The sequence below is a fragment of the Erpetoichthys calabaricus genome, chromosome 4 (genome assembly GCF_900747795.2).
Source record: "Erpetoichthys calabaricus chromosome 4, fErpCal1.3, whole genome shotgun sequence".
NCBI classification, from domain to species: Eukaryota; Metazoa; Chordata; class Cladistia; order Polypteriformes; family Polypteridae; genus Erpetoichthys; species Erpetoichthys calabaricus.
In genome coordinates this window covers 195,049,643-195,068,825 of record NC_041397.2, presented here as the reverse complement: position 1 = coordinate 195,068,825, position 19,183 = coordinate 195,049,643, and the positions used below count along the sequence as shown (strand labels likewise).

Genomic DNA, 19,183 nt, shown 5'->3' with positions numbered 1-19,183 from the left:
GTACCACATTTCAAACGTTCATTCCACAAAAGCACTACAAGATAAAATACATTTTATTACGACATAAGAAAGGGTACACAAAATATATTTTTTTCCCCACTGTGTTTTAAAAATGATGCCTTCAAGGTGGTGGTCATCATTAGCTATATACACTCTTTGAGACAATTTCTGAATGCTCGCATGACTTGTTTGGCCATTTCAAGGGGAAGACCTGCGATTTCGTGGTGAATAGCGTCCTTGAGGGCTTCAAGGTTTTGAGGTCGGTGTGTGTGTATACTTTTGACTAGAGTTAGCATCACAAGAAGTAATCGCAAGGAACGAGATCAAGCAAATGTAAAGGCCACCCGACATCGCCTCACAGGGAGATCAGCTTCCCTGGAAACATCTCCTGCAAAACTTGCATGGATCTCCGTGTCATATGAGCTGTTGCTCCATCCTGTTGAAACCAGGCATCCACCACATCCATTTCTTCCAATTGGGGCCACAAAAAGTTCTCTAGCGTTTCAATATAACGTGACCGTTGCTCCCCCCTCTTCAAAAAAGTAAGGACCTACAATGGCACACCGAACTGTAACACGCTCGCTATACAGGGAGCTCTGATGAAGTTCACGAGGGTTGGTTTCACCCCAATAGTGAATGTTTTGCTCATTTATGTAACCATTCAAATGGAAATGTGCCTCGTCGCTGCACATGACGATGGCATCTCAATGAACAGTTTGCAGAATGTTTGCGCAAACTTTCTACAGTTGTCCCAGGCTCTCGCAGTGAGTTTCTGCACTACCATCATTTTGTATGGATGGAAATTAAGGTCCTCATGCAAAATCCTCCTCAAAGACGTGTTGGAAATGCCTAAGGCAGAAGTATGTTTGTGCGCTGAATGTATAGAAGACTGCAAAATTGATGCCCTTACAACTTGGATGTTTTCAGGAGTTCGTACAGTCTGTGGACGGCCTGAAGATTTTCTTTTCAGTGTTGTACCCGTCTGTCTAAATTTAGCCACCCGCTGAAGAATTGTTTTCCGATTTGGGATGACACCGCAGAATACTGAAGTGTGTTCAGAAGGTGCATTGCCTAGTGATGATGGATTCATTGTTTTTGAAGAACGCTTAAACAGCGAAAGCACAGTGTGCATCGGACCAAAGCATGTTGCCAACTGAAAACTACAAGGAATCGCCTATCAAAGGACCCCCTCCCCAACCCACTTGGCTGCCTCTACCTCACGCAATGACCTTGAGAAATGTGGTACTTCATTTTAGATCACCCTATATATATTGTGGAATACTGGGGATGTACAGCTCCCCAAACCCGGAAACAGACAGGCACAGTGACACACAAGTGCAAAACCAACACACTCTTATTTCTTTTCCCTTAGGGGAAATGTCTTCCCCGTTCCCCACAAGGACAATACAGTCCCTCAATACTGCTCAAACCGTTTTCTCTCTCTCTCTCTCTTTTTTCTGCTGCCTCCACTCCTTTCCCAGCAAGCTTTGTCTTCCTCCTCCCGAATTTGGCTCCTCAAACGGAGTGAGGCGGCCTCTTTTATAGTGCAACCTGTAGTGCTCCAGGTGCTCTCCAATACTCTTCCCGCAACACTCCCGGGTGAGGTAGAAGTGCTGCAGTCCAGGGCTACGGAACTGTCCAGGCTCCCCATGACAGTAGCCATGGACCCCATCAGGGTTGAGCTTCTAAGCTCCAAACCTGTGGCCCTGATGTAATCTAGGGGGGTTGCCATCTTATGTGCTGGGGGAGATATTGCCCTGGATATGTCCTCTTCCCCAGTCCTTCCATCACATGGGCCGCCACCCCGGTATGCAGATCTACAAATTACCTTACAAAGCTGTATTTACCCTGTCAACTTAATGGAACAATCAATTTGGCAATGATTTGAAAGATTTATTACTAAATCACTAAAGTAAATAAACTTTACATTAGATTTCTCTAATAATAAAATAAATATATTTTTATCTAGTTGATGCAAATTTTTGGCCAGAGATAACACATAAAACACATTTTGCTAGAAACAGATATTACTGATCAAATTTTTTAAAACATGTCACAAAAAGCAAATTTCTTCCAGCTAAACATCAGTGTTAAGGGAATAAGTGAACTAAAAATATAAGGCAAAAAAAGAAGAGAGCTCAATTGAAGTGTACAACCAAGTACCCAATCATGTCATGTTAAAAGGGCTAACTATAAAAGATAATAGGGCATCGTAGCTCTAGACTATCTATCTATCTATCTATCTAGACTATGTTGACAATGTGACCATTCATCATGGCAACTAAATTAAAGTGGATAAAGAAATGGGTTTTAGGAAAATACAGTACAGCACTGATATTAGACAGTTGGACATAGGCCCAATACAGCCTTTGTGCAAACTTTAAGTAGTTGTTATTTAATTTCATATAATTTTAATTAAATAGAAAGATATACATACTTTAATTTAAAAAATACTGCTAGGACATTTAACAACTGCTGATGAAGTGGATATTAGGAAGCAAAGCTGCAAAATAGTTTTATCAACTGACAGAAATACATATACCATTCTGTACAGATAGGTAGTGAAAATGGCTTTCTCCAAACATGAGTGTGAAAATGCCAGAAAGTTGACAATAAAAATTAGACATTTGATCAGTCAGCCAATTAAACTGACTATGGCTTGTCATAAATTATGAGAAGATAACACCTGACACCACTTACTGCTACATCTAACTGTCCATCCGTATAAACCTGACCTTGAACTCATTCTGTCATTATGACTTGATGACAGCAGTGATCTGTTTATCTTCAAGGAATTGCAGTTGTCATTTGTCCTCGCAAACGTTTGTCACTTTCAAAAACCTTAATAAAAATGTGGATAATCCCTCCAGAGACCTCAACCCTCTGCAACCCTTCATGTGCTCAAACAAAGAAATCCTAAGGAGTGGCCACATAAACAACCCTCTGCTAGGCTGTGGTGCCACTTGTGGGAATTTCTCACTTGTGTCTTGGAATCTTCCAACAATATCAGGTCTCCTTAAAAAGGCCTATGACATCCATGGCAGTGTGTGCATGCCTTTCCCATCAACTGGAAAATGCCCTTCTGCTAGTAAATGGGGGCAGCCAGCACTGAAGTAAGTACATTCTGTCCTCTGCTTGCAAAGGATTAAGGGTAAATCAGTTCAGGGTGCAGCAGTGCTGACTACATTTTTTGAAGAAAATAAAATTGCAGAAAAGCATAGTTGTTGTTGATCTACACAAAAAGCAATTAAAAATTAGCTCATGATCACCATCATTATTAGTGATGATAAAAAGCAAATACACGTATGAAATGTGTACTGTATTGTTCCAAATTTAATGCAACAAGAAAAAAGGTCACAGGCTTAAAGATACAACATGATATGATGAAAGTAACAAGAGATGCCTATTGCCTCTTCTATAATATACTCTATGCGTATCCGATAACTGAACAAGTTTTTCAGTTTCAGAAACACTGAAAGACGGTTACTATTTAGAATGTAACTCATCAAAGTCCAACAAAGGGCAGACACATGCACTTCATTTGGAGAAGGCATTTAGACTAAAAATACACAACAGTGTTTTGGAAATGTTGTGGATGAAAAAAATGAGCTTCTTTTACATGAGCATGTAAACCTTACCATGAGATTTGAACAAAGCGATACTTAATATATGCTGGAGAAAAAGCTGTTTATCTAGCTCATCTAACAATCTTTGTTAAAGGACAGTACATGTAGTCCAGTTACACTTGCCTAGTCCCCTGTTTTAACCTCCACTATTTATTGACTGATGATTGATGTCTGAAGTGAAGTGTTTATAGATGTGATGATAATTATTCCAGAAAAAAACATTACTAGGATGCATGCTCCAGAAGAATCTTGCAAAAAGTTCATAAAGAAATGCTGTCTTTATTTAAACAAAACACAAAGTTACTGTTTTGCTTTGTGGAAAAGACAATCCACTCCAGAGTTAACTGTTATATAGGATCATGCTTACTCCTATTTTGGTTGACAGGAAGAGAGCAGTCTTACAAGTATACATTAAAAGTGAATGCTTGCTCTTTCATGCTGAAGCAGCAGCTGCATAGTGTGGAAGGATGTTTCTACTGCTGAAATGTTTTTACTTCCCCAAACTCCCTGTTGACTGTAATAAGGCTATCATCATTGTTTTCATGTGTTTGCACATTAAAAGGTAACATTCAATCAGGAAATCAGCATCTAACCCATCTAATTACAAAATACACCAGACGTGGCTGGATGTTCACTGTGCATCTCAGCAACTTACTGTTGATGAAATGCTGAAACCTTTCCCTGTACGTGTTTCCACAGGAGATAAGTTACACAGGTGCAAACTCATTAAAAAATATTAGGAACATAAACCCACAGAATGGGGTAATAATCAAACCTGGAAGATCCGGCAGTATAGGAACAACCTACTATGAAATTCACAAGACATGGAAAAAAAATGAACTTGCTTACTAATTGTCAATCCACAATACAGAATAACCAGGAAAGTAAACACCAATAAGTACAAGAAGAAAATGTTAACACTAATTATTTAGTACAGAAAAATAATTATTTAGTGTTAACATTTTCTACTTGTTCAGTATACTTATTTGTGTTAACTTTACTGCTTATTCTTTATTGTAGACCTGGCAGTAAATAACAAAGCAATTCATTTTTTAAATAAGGAAAACAAGTTAAGGTCATTTCCACACTGAAAAGGACAGAAGATCGAAGACACAACATTTTTTTGGCTGTATAGCCTTCACCAGGTGTTCCCTGATTGTAAAATAATGCAATCATAACTGTAAAATAAGGCAATTAAAAAAAATAAGTGATGAGAATAAGGTTTCAACAAGAACAATGATAAGAGGCTTCACAGTAAGCCCATGCATACATCATACCAAACCTTTACAAGAACAATAAGAGCTGTAAAGAAAACACTTAAAAATAAGATACTATGGCTTGGGAGGGGTTGTGCAGTTATGAATCAAGATGTGGCAAGGAACAATTAAAATGCAGCTGAAAAGCACAACCACTTAATGATCTGTACTGTCTGTCTACAAATGTGGAATCTTCCTCTTTAAAGGTCACCAGATAGGCCAATGTGAACAGGGAATCATATTAAAATCCTAACTCTCATACACAAATAAAGAAATTATTTTGCTTAACTTAATTATTTTCATATTGCAGTATTCCATTTAATGGTTATATATCAAGAAAACCACACCACTTGGGACCATATTATTACCAAATAAAATTACTTATATTAGGTTAATGTTCATGAAGGACAAGAGTGTAGACAACAACGTATCCAACGTCCATGTCATGGTGAATTGTTACATTTATGTAATTCCTGTTTAAAAGCATGGCCACTTGTGCTTCGATTTTACTGGCCCTAGAACAGATACATTTAAAAGCATTCCACCAGCAAAACCCAATAATGTCACTGCATTTTACTGAAATCCTGTTTGAAAGTTGAAATAGATATTGTGGGACAACTTGAAATGTTGACGCACAGCCAAAAATACCTCCTAGTTATATCAGTTAAGCTACCTAATATTTTAAAGTCATAATTGCTTTAAAGTTGCTAATGCTATATATATATTGCAAAAAAATAATTAGGGAGCTTGCACATTTCAGGATTTCAAATGAGATCTTGACATGTTACAGAACTCACTCTATGTCTGACTACAAAACTTTCAAAAATCATACATCAGAATATGTTTGCACACCATTCTTAATGTGATGGGTTATATGAAAGATTCAAGCAAATGCTGGTAATAGTAATATCCACTGAGTGAAGAGATGGGAACCTGATTCTTTCTTTCATCTTGTTTGCTTAGAGAGGGGTAACTAAAAGCAACCACAGGGGAATTTTGAGTTGCTCTGTTAAAGGCTAACATGAGGTATCCTGACCCATGCTCAGGAAGGCTGGGAAGCACAGTCAAACATTCAGACCAACATTTTGGAACATATCACTTAATTAACAGATAGATTTAAAAAACGGCAACCACCTAGTAAAACAGAATACGCAGTGGATGCAGTCAAAGTTATACAATTGGGGTATGGATTTAAAACCTGGAGATCAGGTCAAGGTACTGGTCCCAACCTTTCACCATAAAATCTTAACCCACTGGCAATGCCAATTCTAATTATAAAATAGACCTAGTAGAGTAAAACCCAATAGAAAAAGTAAAGGGCAGAGCTAATTGCCTAATAGGGCTTCTTCCTTAGGTCCCTAGGATGGTTCAGGTTCAATTTCTAGGTGCCTGACTGGGCTCTCTCCAGTTACGCTGGTTTATTGCCTCATCCTGAAGATGTGCATGAAAGGGCAGAAAAAATGTTTCCAATTAGGCTCATTAAGGGTGCATCATGAGATGTATTACTGTTTCACATAGTGTTGATCCCTTTCTTGTACATAATGCTACTGAGCTCTCCAACATCACATACTGAACTAAGTAAATTTGAATTGTAATGAATTCTGTAATAAAGAAACATAGCTAAATAATAACTGGATTCAAAACGTTAGGATTATAGGTTTAAATTTTTCTTATCACATGAACAGTAAATGTTGACAAAAATAAAAAATAAAAGAAATATACAAAGATGAGCAAAACCAGTGTTGTGCAAGTTGGTTTACATGACACCATCAAAATAACAAAACATTCCTTTTAATAGTTCACTAAATTAGTGACATTACTGCTATGGGAAAACATGAAAAACAAAGGGTAAATGAATAAAAATAAAATACAAAGCACAATTTTTAAACTGTACTGTATGTCTTTGAGTTATTATTTGTCAAAATGTTCTGCCTTAATTTGCAACCTTGGACTGTTACAGACTTATAATTACATACTAATAATTAAATTTATATACTAGTAAAAGTCACTCTGTATAGCAAAAACCTACTGTATTTTGCCATATGCAATTTCTTACCAGTAAGAAGTTGAGGCTCCTGGAAAATACAGGAACACACTTTGCATGCCCACTGGTTACATTCAACTTCTTGGACAACACTGCTAGTTTGTACATCAGCTTTGAAAAAGAATCAAGCATTCAGGAACAAAAAAACAAATAGAAAAAAAATACATATAAGTGACTGCTAGGGGAAAAATTTTAAGTTTTCAATGTCACACACTTTCCCTGGAAAACTGCAGTTTTAAGGAAAATAAAATGGGTAGTTAATTCCCAAACTGGAAAGTAGCTTTCTCACCAGGAGTATCACTGATACTGTTGTTCATAGCTGCTGTGGATCTCTCCATATCTTCCCCAGCTAATTCATGCTTTAAAGGTGAGGTTTCAGCTTCTAATGAAAATACAAGATTTTATTTTATATATATATATATATATATATATATATATATATATATATATATATATATATATATATATATATATTATACATACACACACAAATATAGATATGCCCAGTTGTGTTAAAGACTTGAACCTATTTTTAAGGTATTTATACATAATTGGCTTCAGATAAATGAAGGATGCATGTGAAAAATTAATTACTGAAAAGTTGCCTAGAAATAGTATCAATTAAAAGCCTTTGCAGTCTGACAGCAGTATTTCAAAACAACAACCACAATATTTATTTATATAGCACATTTTCATACAAATGATGTAGCTCAAAGTCATTTACAGGATAAAGAAAGAGTAAAAAAGACAAAATATAAAAAATAAAATTAGGCAATACTGTACTAATTAACATAGAATAAAAGTAACGTTCGATGGCCAGGGAGGACAGAAAAAAAAACAAAAAAAAAAAACTCCAGACAGCTGGAGAAAAAAATAATCTGCAGGGGTTCCAAGGCCACGAGACCGCCCAGCCCCCTCTAGGCATAAAAGGGGTTACCTATCTGTCATGACACACAAGTCAAACTTCAAGAACAAAATAACATTTCATTTAGAAATACTTATGTCAAAGCAGTTCCGTGAAAATACAGAGCAGATTTGAAAAGCAGATTTACACAATGTTCTGACAAAAAGTAAGTCAGAAAACAAACACAGTTGTGCTCTATAATTTTTAAACTCAAATCTCACCAATTAAATCAAAGCTAATTTCAGCTTGCCATGTTCCAAATGCAATGTACATGTGCTTGCTATAATTTGGTGGGATCAAACCTGAGTAAATTGTTAACTTTGTGCCTACATAAAAACTAATCATTTGCAACAATCTCTATTATTAAGACCCCCTGTAGTATTTTAACTAATGACCCAAAAGCAATTAATTCAGAGTTTATTGCTTTTTATTCAATGCACATGAAGTAAACACAACTATTCATGAAATGAATTACTTCTTATCTAACCTTAACTTCTCTTGTTTATCTACAATAGAAGGAGCAATGCTAGATGCTCAGATTTGTAAGGAGAAGCTAAAAGATGCTATTAAAGTAAAAAAAAAAAAGAACCTAGGTTATATGGATGGTCTCCTGAATCACTATTACTCTTTGAAAATAACTTTTACCATGGTTTATGATATGCTAAATGCAATATCAGATGGACCACTGGGAGACCCAACATTAATATGACAGTAATCTAACTCTGTATTAGCTACAGAACTTTACCTTTTATATATTTAGATAATTGTACTTTTAGCAAAGTATCAAACTAAGAACCTGGCATGTGTAAACACTAAACTGGGTAATCCAGATCAGACTGGTTTCACAAGCTCTAAATTAGCATCTGACAGTACATTTAGATACATATAATGGATGGCTTCTTTAGTACCTGTATCTAAGCAGCTTTTCTCTAATTGAGAAAAAAATTACTTAATTTAATTCTCTCACTGTGGAAAAAGAACTCAGTGTTAGCTATGTCCATACCCTGAATCATCTCAATATATTTTCCCATACACAGATGATGCACTTTTATCTTTAAGAAATGCTGAAACTGGCCACAGATGTTAAAATTGTTTAAATTTCACAAGACTGTATCATGTTATAAGTTCAATTGGACTAAATGGGTATTGTTCTCACTCAGGATTAACCCTGATTTGACAAGCCTGTCAGTATCTTTTCATTTCAAGCATTTCAGTATTGATACTTCCACCTTGCTCTCTCATATTGTGGTATCTAATAATCACAAAATATCGATAGAGGTTAGTTAAGAATGGTCTGCTTTTGAAACCTCAATTCCAGTTTGGCTATCTGCTATTAAATCAAATGTATCCCACTGTTTAACTTTGCCTTCCTTCTTCTTTCTATTGCAAAATTAATTTGAAATGGAAACAAAGCTTATGTTTAACAGCATGGAAGAATTAGCTATTGGGTAGCATTGAAAATTTCTATGGACTCACATTTTCTTCATAAGTTGCTTTTTGTTAAGTTAAATCTTGCGGAATTTGGGACTAATTATATCATATGACCTGCATATTTTGCTCATTGTAGACAAGAAAGAAGGATGAAACCTAAAATGGGATAACTTTTACTCCTATTTACAATAATTCAGACTTACTGTTTGGAGGTCAAGTGTGCATATGCCTTTTCTTGCTGAATAGCTGGATCTGTAAATTGAACAATATGTTTGAAAAGGGTGTTTGTCTACACACCTTCCAGGAAATTAAACACATATATTTTCATCCTCTTCATTTGTTCTTTGTTCTCCAGTTATGTTCTGCTTTAAAACTGTGTTGCTTCCTGTTTAAACCCTATTTCTTGTCCTTTGCACTCAATTTTCTTTGAATAAGGGAACCATTTCCTTATTAGACTCATCTTTTTGTGACTCTAGTTATGATGACTTGTGTACTCTGTAAATCTGGTCATGTGAGCTTACTCCTGAAAACAACCTCCACCCCTTCTGCTGGAATACTATATGTAAAGTGTTCAGTTATGCTTAAGAAACTCTATCAATATGCACAACTTCATTGGTTATGTCGACTGTATCTTACACCATGGCAAAGATTACATGTGAAAGTTTTTCAAGGTTAACCATGTCATATGTGTTCTAACAAAAGGGTAACTTCATGCATATATACTGTTTTTGATCCCACGGTTTCTTATTTTGGGAAAAAGTTTTGTTAGCCATGTTAAATATTATTAAATACAACCTCCCCATATCTACCTCTCCACTATGTCTTTCACTGTAGTCTATCTATGTCAGGTAATACTGCTGCAAAATTGAGCCTCTTTCTAGAAATTTCCAGGTCAAATGTTTCTCAGGCATTGTACACCAGATTTTATAATCCGGATAATTTAGAAGTAACCTCAGCAAGAATTAATGATGCTTCAATGACAGCATTAAATGGGTGGCAATAAGGAATATGGGTCTTTAAGGAGAAGCTAAATTCTTCTTCCTATTTTTTCTTATAGAACTACATTCTTAAATATTTCAGCACTCTATAATAACGTGGGATGGGGGTGGATATATCTTATATATAATTGATATTTAAAAAATGAGGACAAAAATGATCACAAAAAAGTGCATTATTATACAAACACGAATATTATTATATTTTAACTAGGTAAGGCAAGTTGTTGGAACAGGCCACATAATTATGTTAATGCATTTTTAAAGGAGTATTAGTAAAGGAAAAGCTTGCAGACCAAGGATCAGTTTCAGAGGTTTGCTGAATCACTTGCTGGATGCTGGCAAGCAAGTGTCTTTGGCCTACAGCAGTCTGCCAAACTATCTTAAGCTTTGGTTCCTGCCTATGCCCAATGCTGTTAAAATAGGCTCTGGTTACAAAAAAAAAAAAACAAGACTTTATTAGAATAAACTGAAAATGAATGAGTCACTTACCTGAATATGCCTATAACATCCAGTTAATTGTTCTTATGAAACTGTACAACTAAATTCCTTCTCTAAACCACATATTGATGTTTTTATTAAAAAATTTACTGAATATGAATATCAGTTATGAGACACCAATTTTCCAGAAAGAAAAGGGCTAGCTGAAATCATTAGGATGTGTCACACTGATGATGTTCTAAGCACAACTTACAGGGAGGTAATTTCAGGGCCAGAACCTGGACAGACATTACGTTTTGAACTGTAGTCCTAATCAAACAGTACTAAACATAACCTAATGTATAACCACCCAGTTAGTGGGTTTTTCAAAACCTGCTATATTACTAAATGTATCATTTGCACACATCTGCATAAATGCCCCAAGACACCATTTGTAACAATCGCATAGTATGTATTTTACAATATGTTGTCTTTCTTTTTGGCTTTTCTATAAAACTCAAGTCTCACTGTTAGTGACAGTTTTGGGTTACATTGTCGAGTACTGAATAAACAAGTCTTTACATTTCTTGGAGGAGAGTTTTATAACAGTTTCCTTAGAAAACAGACTTGTTTATTTTCCTTTTACCCTTCACTAGCAAAGTGGATTGGATGTAATTTTTGCACTCCACACAAACACAAAAGAGACTAACAAGGATAAAAATATGTTAGCCCAATTTGAAAAAATGAAGCAAAGACACTGTACAAATGTATGAACATACACAGAAATAGTGACACCTGAAAGGGCACATTCTGAAGACAGTGTGCTAGGACTGGATGAGCCATCCATATTAGAAGGCCACACTATGTTCAACCAGTTTGGTTTACTAGAATAACAGAAAAAACAGCAAAATGTACAAAGTGTGTCACTTATGGTGAAAGAAGTTTATATTAGGAAAACAAATCTGATTCAGTATTATTTGTCTTGGATCCAATCATAGTGAGTCTAACAGGAAGAGCAAAACTCTGTTGCACTCACACTGCAATGCTCACCAGAAAACAGACTGAAGAATTTCAGTTTTACTAGTAAAAAAGTTAAATGTTAAATTATTTTTTAAATTATAGCTGAATAGTGTTTAAGTTGTTTTAGCCTCAAACAGCACTTCATGCATAGGCCTTCATTTGTTATGCCCAATTTGAGTCACTCCACTATTTTCTATAGCATAGCAATTACACTTAGTTGTTGCATATTTTTAATCAAGTATTTATAGAATTAAAGGTCTTCTAGGAAAACAGTTAAAATATACTTACTATACTGATGCCTGCGCTTGATGACTCTCAACAGAATTTTTCATCATTTAAACTTACTTTTTATATAGAAATTAGAGCACACTTAGAATAGTTGTTTATTAGACTACTCTTGAAATCTATACTTCTCTTTGATACATTAAATAAAAAAATATTGCTACATAGATTTAGATGGTAGTCACATTGCACTGACAAAACCATCAGTGATTGAACTCATTTTAGCACTGAAGGTATAGTACTTTATGTGATCCTTCAATATCAATAAACATTTTACTCATCACTTCTGTTTACCACCCACAAAGAACAAGTACCACACATTGGCTACCCTTGATGTTTCTGCCTCTTTTTTGTACTACAACCCAAAATGTTGATTTTCATTCACCTGTAGTTAGTGGCGTAACAGTGGGTTTCAAGAGTGGTTTTTCCATCCTTTTTGCATAAAATGCTCCATACCAGACACGCAGCTCTGTACCAGGCTGGATATCCTGCAAAACAGGAAACCTACAGCTAGTTTTGTTGAATATAGTGCATTGCACAATTACAAAATAAAAAATTATAATAACAATCACAGTCATATTAGGCATTATATCAATTTGATAATGTTGGCACTAAAAGATCAAGAAGACAATGAAACCAACATGCAGTATAGACAATGTGACTGCAATAAATGGAAACAAAAAAGGTGAAAACCCAAGAAGTATTCACAGTGCTGTGGTCCTCAGTTTAAGTCATGGTGGTCCACTTAGGCTGCAGTTTTTCGACTCACTCTATTTTCAACCAGTGAGTCATTTTCCCACTAATTGATCTTAAGGTTAAATTAACATTTATTTCTCATTCTTCACTCAGAAAACATTGTAGCAATATATGATTAAAATGTATCATAATGTAGAAATTTGGTATTTTTGCAAGGTTTTAAATTCTTAACTTACTTTTGTCATTTTCCGAATAATTCTCCTCTTTTGCTGAAGCATTTAATCACTTAACAGGCTTTTAGTAATGACACTTAATGACAAGAAGAATATACATTCAGCATAAGCAACACTGAATGTTGACAGGCCGATACTACTTGTTTGTTGGACCTACTAGAGTGGTCATTAATAAATAGCTTAAATAAACTAAATTAAATAACACATACAAACATGGAATAAAATTTAGGAAGATGAGACAATGAAAATCATAAAAACCAAGTTAAAAATACCAAATTATCTCCATGCAACATACATAAATGATTGCTACAGTGCAATAAAATTTTAGCAAACCCAATTTTATAATTTCTGTATTGACACCAAAACACGGAAACTGGGAAATAACAGCTTGATTAATTAAGTTTGGAGCCCAATATAAAGCGCAAGTTGGCTTGGATGAAATCCCTCAAAATGTGCTCCCAGGACTGAACTTGAGAATCACACCCATAGTGCCCAGTTTAAATTTTACTTTCTTATTAAAATGTTTGAAAGTACCGGTACTAGGAGACTACTCTCTAGAAAATTATCTCTTTATTTATCAGTAATAATAAACATACAATAAAAAATAATATTTTAAAGGAGTGTCTAATAATTTATTAGGCTGTATTCTTTTTAATGCATCTACTGCCCATTCTGTAAGCAAAATATCACAGGCTGAGTTCTTACCTGAGATGTTGTAAAATAGATTTCATTGTCTTGCTGATAAGCAGTCAAGTTCTGATGTTTGTAATCTGTTGCTGGTCGAACAAGCATCATCCAGTTGCAGTCATCTTCATTACTAGTGTCAAAAGAAACAACAAGGCCATCCTTTTGGAAAATCTGAAAAATTTTGTAAATGTAAAAAATTACATGTAAAAGATGTTACAGTGGTGCTGTAAGAATTATGTTTCTGAACTTCTCTAGTGCCTTCAACACCATCCAACCTCTCCTCCTCAGGGACAAGCTGACAGAGATCGGAGTAGATTCATACCTGGTGGCATGGATCATGGACTACCTTACAGACAGACCTCAGTATGTGTGTCTCGGGAACTGCAGGTCTGACATTGTGGTCAGCAACACAGGAGCGCCGCAGGGGACTGTACTTTCTCCGGTCCTGCTCAGCCTATATACAGTACATCAGACTTCCAATACAACTCGGAGTCCTGCCATGTGCAAAAGTTTGCTGACGACACTGCTATCGTGGGCTGCATCAGGAGTGGGCAGAAGGAGGAGTATTGGGACCTAATCAAGGACTTTGTTAAATGGTGCGACTCAAACCACCTACACCTGAACACCAGCAAAACCAAGGAGCTGGAGGTGGATTTTAGGAGGCCCAGGCCCCTTGTGGATCCCGTGATCATCAGAGGTGACTGTGTGCAGAGGGTGCAGACCTATAAATACCTGGGAGTGCAGCTGGATGATAAATTGGACTGGACTGCCAATACTGATGCTCTGTGTAAGAAAGGACAGAGCCGACTATACTTCCTTAGAAGGCTGGCGTCCTTCAACATCTGCAATAAGATGCTGCAGATGTTCTATCAGACAGTTGTGACTGCTGTCACTGCCCTGCTCCACTGACAGACTGAGGAGATCGTTCCTCCCCCACACTATGCGACTCTTCAATTCCACCCGGGGGGTAAACGTTAACATTATTCAAAGTTATTGACTGTCTGTATACCTGTCTTGTTATTACTCTTTAATTTTATATTATCTTTATCAGTATGCTGCTGCTGCAATATGTGAATTTCCCCTTGGGATTAATAAAGTATCTATCTATCTTGTTTAAAAACACAAAGTTAAACTTACACCACATTTTTAAACATTATAAAATTAAAGAATCATTACAATATTTTTTGCATTCATAAAATGGAAAAAAACAACACATTGTTATTACTCAGTGTCTAAAATATATATACATAGTGAGAGAGAGAAACAGACTAATTTATGTCCATTAGTAACACTGCAAACCCCAGGTTGAAGACTATGCTGTTCAAGACCTTACGGAATGGGTGGTGAAAGATGACTTTAAAGGCTATTATGCCTGTTTATTTGTTTGCAACTACATATTGTTAAGGAAATCTTCAGGCATTCTCAACAGCATCCTACAGAAGCATCATAAAGGGTAGACATCAAATAAGCTCAGTGGTCTCTTTTCCAGCCTTACTCATTCAATACACTTTCAACAAGTATGCCTCATCAATTCAAATGTCAGCAACTTCAGCATGCTGCCTTTACCATGTTTATTAATAATTGTTAAATACAGTTACTTAAGGAAGTAACTATTAAACTGCTAAATCTCTGCTACTCTCATAGCAACTTTATAAAGTATACCAAACAGTTTGAAATGTGGGAAAAAAAGTTATTCAACTGTAGAGGGAAAAATGCCTTAGACATTTGCTAGATATTGATTTGCCTTTTTCTAATATTTCACCCAGCAGGTAATGGATTTCCCATGTAAAGTGAAGTGAATTTATTCTTCTCAATTTTTAATTAACCATATAGCATCTGACATTCTAACAAACTTTAGATTATATTACATGCATATTTCAACAAAGTCCCATTTGCACAGCAAACCAAAATGGTCTGTATTAAAGCCCTGTTGACAACATGCATTTTGTGGTTTTGTGTCTCAGAATTAATTTGTCACAAGTAAATAATAATTTTGTAAAACTGAGGATAACCATAAATAGATAATTATATTTACATCACCAAGAAAATACTCTTTATTAGCAGTACAAAAGCAGTATTTTGGAATTAAAAAGACTTAGAAACTTGACAGTATATGCATCATGTAACATAACAATATCATAATCTCATTATTATAGTTTAATAATAAGCTATTTAACTGCTCCTTATGTTTATAACTGCAAAGGGGAAAGTAAGTTGCATGTGGGACGCCCAACAAAGTTTTGTTTTGTGGAATTCATTTTAGTATCACGCACTCCAGCTGTTAAATTATTTTCATTTTTGTGCAGCTGTCACAAACCTTTGAATGGCTTGTTTTGTCTTGTGTAGTTGTGTTATATACAATACAGTGATGACCATGATTCAGAACAACTTGTCTAAGGAGAGAAGTAAACCCATTTTTCCAAATATGCACTTCATCTCATTATGCTTGTGTGCCTTTTCTAGCATGCTCTTAGTGGCATAGGTTCAAACTTGGCAATCATATATACTGTATGTAACACAAATCAGAAGAAGATGACTATTTCCAATGTTGCTTAACTGATTTGGCCATGATGTGGTGCTCTCTATGCCATGTAGGGTCAGGCTATCAAATCTGCCTCCTAAAATCAGTCCAAACAATGTGCTGTCAACAGAATGTATAATGACATTGTTCTTACTAGATTTGTCTGTACAATTATATAAAGAGAGAATATATTGTGGGGTTGTAGAAGCAGCCTTAAAAGACAATATTGCTTAAAAATTCCAAAGATGAGGTTCTGTTGCTCATCTTTAAGCTTGTTAGGAAAACTATGTGAGATTACACATACTGAGACCTTTAATGTTTAAGACATGCTGGTGGTGATAATTGCACTGAAGACTGGGCAATATTTAGTACATAGCATTCTAATATCATTCAAATGCTGGTCAACATTGTCAAAAATAATGTCCAAGACCAGGGAGACGGACTGACTCACTAAACTGTTTAATATGTGAGCTGAAGTGCACACAGGGAACACAGACTATAGCTGTTAATGTAAGAAATTAATAATTTATCTACTCAATTCAGGCAGTCAAACTTGAAAGGCACGGAGTAGTATTTGCACTAGAGCTATTACATTTTTTTAGGCACAGGCATTATGGTAGTTTCCAAAAGCGTACGACAATAGAAGTTAATTGTTAAACACCATTGTCTACCCTCTTTAAGTTTATGTGCACTTTTTGGTCTGTACAGGCTGAGTTGATGGAAGGCTCTGCATTTTCAGCTTCAAAAAAAAGTAAAATTTTTTACACTTGTCTAATATTGAGGTTTTAGTTCTGGAGACTTCATGCTCTAATTGTAGTCCCTGTTTGTGCTTGTCTTGTTTCCTTCTCAGATTTAAAATTTAATTTTGTGTACAATTCAAAGTCACCAGAATGAAACACAGTAGTCTAATTTAATATGTTATGGAGAAATTACCACTAACGCAGAATTTATGATTTGTATATTACCAGATCTAACAGTCTTTGGTGGGCTGGCGCCCTGCACGGGATTTGTTCCTGCCTTGCGCCCCGTGTTGGCTGGGATTGGCTCCAGCAGACCCCCGTGACCCCGTGTTAGGATATAGTGGGTTGGATAATGACTGACTGACTGACTGACAGATCTAACAGTACATGACTGACCATATACAATCAGTAAGATCAAGTCTTTAAATATATTTTAATTTTTAGTTTTTGCTCACCTATACTACTACAGCTTTTAGCTTTTACTACTGTATCTGGCCACCACTTTTACTTTATTAGTGTAGTCTTTATAGTTTGGCTTAACTTTTCTGAACTAAAATAAAGGTGTAGTCAGTCAGACTAAAGTCATTAAAAAGAGTGGTAGAAAATGTACAAGATGGAAGCTGAAAATCCTCTGGTGGCATTTTATTTTTAAATTGAGCATATGTATATGTTCATTTTTCTAGATGATAATGTAAAGATCATATAGTCCTGCTCCAGTATTAGCCCGCAAATAAATACATCCAATACACTGAAGGAAAACCTGTACAAAAGCAGAATGATGAATGTGTAACAACGAGGAATTATAGATTTGATGTGTAAAATTTGAAAAGGACTTTGTTTATGCACCAACTGGGAGGCACAATATGTAATGTTCTCTAAGGAAATAGCAGAATATTGTTTTTCATGCTAAATGATTTAGAGTGTCAAAAAGCATAACTGATAAGATTCTCACCAAATCTGAAAGAAAACATAAGTTAAATTGTGTGCATTTTGCAAAGATAAGCATCATAACGAAAATTTAGATTTTCCATTATCTATAAATTCTGCAAATACAGGATATTTTCTTCCTGCTATTATCAAAGAAGAAACTATTTTCATAAAATATATACAGAAAGAAATGTTCATTTTAAATGCCAAAACACTTTTTTATTTTATATTAAGATCTTCAATAATTAATAGTGTTTAAAGAAATTTTATAGGTGAAAAGGGTATTTTTTTATTACACGTGTATTTTGACAGTTACTAAGTTAAAATACTGCCTTGAAATTCACACAGTAAGACAGTGGTGACTCTGAACCTTACCTAGTACTTTACAAAGACTGACACTCAATAATTAATAGTGTTTAAAGAAATTTTATAGGTGAAAAGGGTATTTTTTTATTACACGTGTATTTTGACAGTTACGAAGTTAAAATACTGCCTTGAAATTCACACAGTAAGACAGTGGTGACTCTGAACCTTACCTAGTACTTTACAAAGACTGACACTCTGTTAAATTTGAAATAATTCATATAAACACTTCTACAACATAATGTTTATACTATAATATCTTAAATAATTAGACACACATACAAATAACCTTCATATAAAGAAACTAAAAATTACAAATCCTCCCACCTTTAAAGAGAATGACATTTCCTTTTCCAGCTTTGCTACTCTCTTGGCTTCAAAGGGTCCAAACTGTGTTCGTTTTACAAGCTGAGTCAACACAAAGACTCCTTCCACTTCATGACTAATCTTCTTTATTTCCAGACTATCTGGCAAAGATGATCTATATTTTGGCAAAAAATATAGATGGTCATTTAGGTAATATGCTAAATTTGTCTGTTTAGATTTATAACCACTTACATTCAGTATATTTGGGTCTACCTGGTAAACTGCAGCTTTTATTCTGATTTCTCCAACAGCAGAAACATTTTTTCACTTACTATTTTAGAACAAATGCTTAGTCATTCACAATTTTGCCAAACACCCTTCCAAGACCCTATGTATCTTACTTTTAAATCATCATGATTACACTGCAGAATGTTGACTAAACAAAGGGTTCAATTTTCTCTTAACGTGTTTTCTTGATGGGTGACTTAGCTGTAAGGGATATAGCCTTATATCTTCAAGGAATAGATCTTAAAATCATTTTTTGGCACATTTGTTGTGGATTTTGCACATTCTCCACATGACTACATATGGTTTTGTCAAGGTTCTCCACTGTACCTCATCCCACACTGGTGACTGTAAATGTGGCTTGTGATTGGCTGGTACCCTGTATGAGGCCGATTTCCTGCCTTGTACCCAATGTTACTGGGATAGATGCCAGCACTGCACAACCCA

The 19,183-nt window shown here is 35.3% G+C and overlaps 1 protein-coding gene across 2 annotated transcripts in view; it reads right to left on the bottom strand.

Annotated features, from left to right (window-relative positions):
- The window catches only part of prdm15 (PR domain containing 15), a 109,322-nt gene that overhangs the window by 71,192 nt on the left and 18,947 nt on the right, over positions 1 to 19,183 (bottom strand). The window contains exons 4-8 of one of the 2 annotated variants that reach the window (XM_051927068.1): positions 18,473 to 18,626; positions 13,613 to 13,765; positions 12,364 to 12,466; positions 7,216 to 7,308; positions 6,939 to 7,037 (exon numbers count right to left, since the gene is read on the bottom strand). In XM_051927068.1, coding sequence (XP_051783028.1) covers positions 6,939 to 7,037; positions 7,216 to 7,308; positions 12,364 to 12,466; positions 13,613 to 13,765; positions 18,473 to 18,626 — 602 coding nt within the window. The remainder of the gene's footprint in view (positions 1 to 6,938; positions 7,038 to 7,215; positions 7,309 to 12,363; positions 12,467 to 13,612; positions 13,766 to 18,472; positions 18,627 to 19,183) is intronic. The other variant, XM_051927069.1, reaches the window with a different exon arrangement.